The 5,000-nt window shown below is 46.6% G+C and overlaps 1 protein-coding gene across 2 annotated transcripts in view; it reads right to left on the bottom strand.

Annotated features, from left to right (window-relative positions):
* Nucleotides 1-3,574, bottom strand: part of Xpnpep2 (X-prolyl aminopeptidase 2) — a 30,799-nt gene extending 27,225 nt beyond the window's left edge. Inside the window, exons 1-2 of one of the 2 annotated variants that reach the window (XM_029472944.2) lie at nt 3,335-3,574; nt 1,183-1,311 (exon numbers count right to left, since the gene is read on the bottom strand). In XM_029472944.2, coding sequence (XP_029328804.1) covers nt 1,183-1,231 — 49 coding nt within the window. In that variant the 5' untranslated portion in view covers nt 1,232-1,311; nt 3,335-3,574. Of the gene's footprint in view, nt 1-1,182; nt 1,317-3,334 lie in introns of both variants that reach the window. The other variant, XM_021153652.3, reaches the window with a different exon arrangement.
* Between the last annotated feature and the right edge of the window lie 1,426 nt (nt 3,575-5,000).

Raw genomic sequence — 5,000 nt, 5'->3', positions numbered from 1 at the left:
CCTATGTTCACTGAAAAAATGTTATTTTAAGTGCCTACTGTGTGCCAGGCACCAGAACTGAAAGTCCAGTGATCTCTTACAGCCCTTCTTTCTACCTCTTGACACTTATAAAGGGACATACTTCCCTGGGGCCATGGAAGGATGGAGTTGCCATACTTCTACCTTATAAGTGGCTTGAGAAGCAGATAGAAGGAAAGGAGCTGGGTTGGAACATCATGAAAGCTCTGCTTGAATGACTTAGTCTCATAAATTCAAAGAAGCGATGATACCCATACTGTTCATCTAAGAAAATGCACTCCCAGTTCTGGAGGAGCAGCTCTCCAGCAAAATAGCAGTGCTAACATGCCAACATAGGAAGTGAGACCTAGCCAATCCACGTTCATCTGAATACCAGGGTCTATCATTCTCTCTGTTTTCTTTGGCACAACGAGATAACCGAATGCTGATTTAATCAGCAGGTCCTGCTGTCAGAGGACAAAGAGAGATCTTTTCCTAGGACCAGGGATAGTGATGGGAAGCTGAACTGGGTACTTAGTTGGAAACAAACAGGCCACAGGTGATGTCACATCTCCCCTTGATCTCTTTTCTTGACAAAACCTCAACATTGACCTTTTGTACCTGCCCTGTCCTGCCAGGTCTTTATTGTCCTAGCAAGAATTCTGCTAAGTCAGTTTATAGAGAAAACTTCCACCCTTCAATATCTGATCACCTTCAAGATCAGATCAGAGTCTTTATTCCCCACCCCTTAGTACCTTATCACCCTGGCCAGCCTTCAGTAAGAATCCTGTTAAGTCAGTTTAGCAAGAATACTCCATCCTTGAACCTCAAAGATTCCTCTTAGTAACTTTCTGGCAGCAAGCCCTCCAGTACTCACTGGTTCTACATCCCTAACAGACTGTGTTGTGTGTGTGTTCCACCTGGCTCCCTTCTGCAAGGCCTTTCGTGCAGTCATTTTTAAAATTCCATCAACCTCACATGTGACGCAATCACTTTGTCTGGGGATGGAAAGGGTCCAAACTAGATTTGATCCAAGTCATGAAGGCCCCACTAGGGGCCTTTTCTGCAAGATAAAGTGACAAAGAGAAAAAAAGATAACCTGGGTCCTAGCCCTTACTCCAAACTTTTCTGAGCCTGGAGAAAGAGATCAGAGCTGCCTGCTGGGAGTGGCTGGGGTGCACATACCACAGAGGAGAACAAGCCAGAGGTAGCACTGCCAGTAGGCTTGGGCCATTGGGTCTCCAGATGCTGGCGACGAGTAGATCAAGGGACTGGAGAGAGGGTTGGGTTGTTTGGTGGCCTCTTCTTCCAGGCCTTTCCTGGGCAGAAGCAAACAAGGATGATGGCTGTGTCTCGATGTTAGATGAGGATCCTTCTGTAATCTTTTGTTTCAGGAAGTTTGGGAATCCACAGTGGAAGGAGTGTGCCTCGGGCTGCCCAAGAAACCTGTGCTGGTTTCTTGTGGCTTAGAGTAGGTAGGGTGTGAGCTTGCCCCCGGGCAGAGTCCAAAGATCTCTGAGATGGCCGAGCAACAGCTGGTCTCAATCACCCAGCCTCTCCCAGCCCCCCTCTTCAGCAGCTCTACCCCAGTAGTTCCTGAATTCTGTTCCCCACCCTCCAGCAAGCTGTTTCCTATTAACTCACATCAGGCACTGGTGCAGCCCTGCTTTTGCTTTGGGATAGATATTTGCTCCTACTTCTATTCCTCCTCTAAGCCCTCCTGTGTCAAAAAAAAAAAAAAAAAAGCCACTCCCACACCCAGATCAGGAATGTTGATTACAACTGGGGGAGGGGTTACTGTCTTACAACTGGTAACTGAGTTACAATTGGTGGCATGACTTTCCCTACTAGTCCATCCTAAAATATACCAGCAAACCTTCCCTGGGGATCCCCCAGTGCCGTTCAGCTGCGTGTTCTGGGCTTTGTAAAGCCTAAGCTGCTTAGGGACCTTGATATCTGGAATGCCTTTGAAGGCCCAAAGATCTGCAGGGACCAGGGGATGCTGCTGAAGTTAGAATACCCCAAAGGAGGAGTCTGAGGGTTCTGAGAAGACAGCAAACTGGAAATACTCTTGACATAGCTTCCCGTACAGAGTAGTGTGGCTTATTCCTAAACAACAGAACTCACTGGGAGGGAAGCAGAAAGCTGAAAAGCAGAAATCATGTGTGTGTGTGTGTGCTGGCAGGCACATGCACTCACTCCCTGTACTCTGTCCCATCAGGGAGTGTCACGCCACACTGATTCTAAGACAGCTCCAAGGAAAGGCTCTCTAGCACCTCTGGGGTCCTATGAGCCCAGAAAGAAATTCTTCCAAGTAACAATGATTCATTTCAATATGGGGTTTTGTAGCAAAAGATCAGCCCAGCCGCGTGGTGGTGGCACACACCTTTAATCCCAGCATTTGGGAGTCAGAGGCAGGCGGATTTCTGAGTTCCAGGTCAGCCTGGTCTACAAAGTGAGTTCCAGGATAGCCAGGACTACAAAGAGAAACCCTGTCTCAAACAAAACAAAACAAAACAAAACAAAACACCAAAAAAACAAAACCAAAAACAAAAAGACAAAAACAAAAAACAACAAAAAAACCAGCCCAGTCTAGTCTTGATTTTATAATCCTCCTGCCTCAGCCTCCTGGCTACTAGGGTTACAGGCATTGACCATCATGTCTAGCTTTGACTTTATTTCTAATGTAACCATAATAAATTGTTGGTGGCTTTCAACAATCCATTTAAGAATGATGAAGCATTCATTCCTACCATAGATTGGGGAGGGGGGAGCGTGAAGTCCCACCCTTCTCTGAGGTAACTGATTGCCTTTAAGAGAGGGAGAATCTGTTTTCAGATATGTGCTCCTAAGAGGCTTTCTGTGTTCCAGTGGGTATTCCCACACCCACTAACTGGACTCAGAGTATTAAAAAAAAAAAGGTGCAGTAAGGTGGGAGGGGAAAGAGGTACGTGGGATAGTAGAGGAGTTGGAGTGGAAAGAATAGGGGTGCTTTGATCAAAACACATTATATGTGTGTATGAAATTGTCAAACAACAGAAAAGAACGACGAGGTAGAGATTTCTGTGGAGGGAAGGGGGGTCTTTCTGGGACCCCCTGACAAGGCAGAGTCAAGCTAAGTGAGGATACTCCTTGACCTCTGTCTTCAGGGGAAAGCAAAGGGCAGAAGTCCCCCGCCTCAGGGCCAAGAACTGGGAGAAAACTCTGTGTCATTCCATGACTGCCAAAGCTCTTGTCTTCCCCTCCAATCTGTCCCCTCTTTCCCACCCTTTCCACGACTGGTGACGAATTCCCAGAAACCCGAGGCTAGAGGAAATGGCCACTCAAAGGCACTCACCTCCGGTTTAGGCTGGAGCAGATACCTCATAGGACAAGCACGGGCTCATGCAGAGATAGCCTTCGGGGACAGTTACTGTCTACTGTCATCTGTGTGGCCTCGGGCGTTGACTTCACCTCTCTGAGCCCTCAGTTTCTTTACCTATACCATGCTGTTACTGAAACATGACAGTCTGGTTCGACGAGGAGCCGAGCCCATCTGTGGGGTAATCCGTCCTTATAAAGCAGCTGCCTGACAGAGCAAAGCCCAAAGGCTTTGTGCTTGTTCATAGACATGCTTGACCAGCAGCAAAGCAAGTCTCAACTACACTTTGTCCTTTCTGTCCCTGGCACCAACATTGCTGAAATGGCAGTTATTGCTACAACAGTAAACCTCAGTGAGACCTAGGTTTCAAAAGCAATCCAACAACCCAGGCATCCTGCCTTCACCTTCTGAACTCTGTCCTGGGATGTCTCTGCTTAGTACTTAAGCCTTCCACTTCCATCCCCTGGGACCTTGACTTGGCCTTGGTGGTAACAATGACCTCACATGCTTGTACCCTCAGTTCCTTCCTTATCTCCTTATCAAGAAACTACTGTCTTTGCTCTCATCCTTTTGGGGACTTGACCTCAAATGTTGGCAACAGTCCTGAAGTGGAAAGCACTGATTGAAGATAGGCAGGGTGACTGGCCAAGGGTCCTTTGTATCAAAGTTGTTTGGAAACCCATGAGTCACACTCTACAGTCCCCCTGTGGCTGCATAGACAGTTTACTTCTGCTTTTGCTGGACCTAAGACCTCAACACTAAAGGCTAAGTCCTGACATTGGAGAAGTTGCTTTGCAGAGAGAGTCTCTCTCCACCATGCCTCCATTGCTTTTTTCCTCACCATCCCGACTTCTGATCTGGATTGTCTTTTCTACCTCAGAACAAACAAATGACAAAAAAAGAACTCAAACAAACAAACAGACAAACAAATAACAGTTTATTTGGGCATTAAAAAACCCACAACTGCCAGGTATGATGGTGCACACCTTTAATCCCAGCACTTGGGAGGCAGAGGCAGGCGAATTTCTGAGTTCGAGGCCAGCCTGGTCTACAGAGTGAGTTCCAGGACAGCCAGGGCTATACAGAGAAACCCTGTCTCAAAAACCCAAAAACAACAACAACAAAAAAACCCCACAACTTTGCCTTACTAGCTTTACTTTATTCCTTTTTCCTTTCTGTGTCACCTACCCCTGAAGACAGGAGCTTGCTGTTACAGAATTTTGGCCTCATCAAAGCATCCAGGACAGAGACTAGCAGAATAGGATTAACATGAGGTTGTTGGCACTAAACCCCAGCAATGCATAGATTAGCCTCTGCATCTCTCCTCAAAAGAATATGACCTTCAGATCATATGTTCAGATCAGTGTCAAAATGGTTAAAAAAAAAAAAAGGTGTGTATGTGTGCACTTGAGTGTATGCGTGTGTGTGTGTGTGTGTGTGTGTGTGTGTGTGTAATACAGCTCAGTGATAGAATACCTGCCTAGCATGTGAGACTTCCTGGTTTTATCTTCTATATTAAGTGGGGAAAAGCAAGCCTGGAAAATGCTTCCTTGTACTTAAGTGTGTATGTCCGTGCTGGTGAGCATGGATAGAGCGTGGTCAAAAGGGAGGGGCAGAGTTTATTTTGTGGAACTTGATCTTC

Source organism: Mus caroli, unplaced genomic scaffold (assembly GCF_978045245.1).
Source record: "Mus caroli unplaced genomic scaffold, Mus_caroli_1 scaffold_5, whole genome shotgun sequence".
NCBI lineage: Eukaryota > Metazoa > Chordata > Mammalia > Rodentia > Muridae > Mus > Mus caroli.
This window is presented reverse-complemented; position numbering and strand designations above follow the sequence as displayed.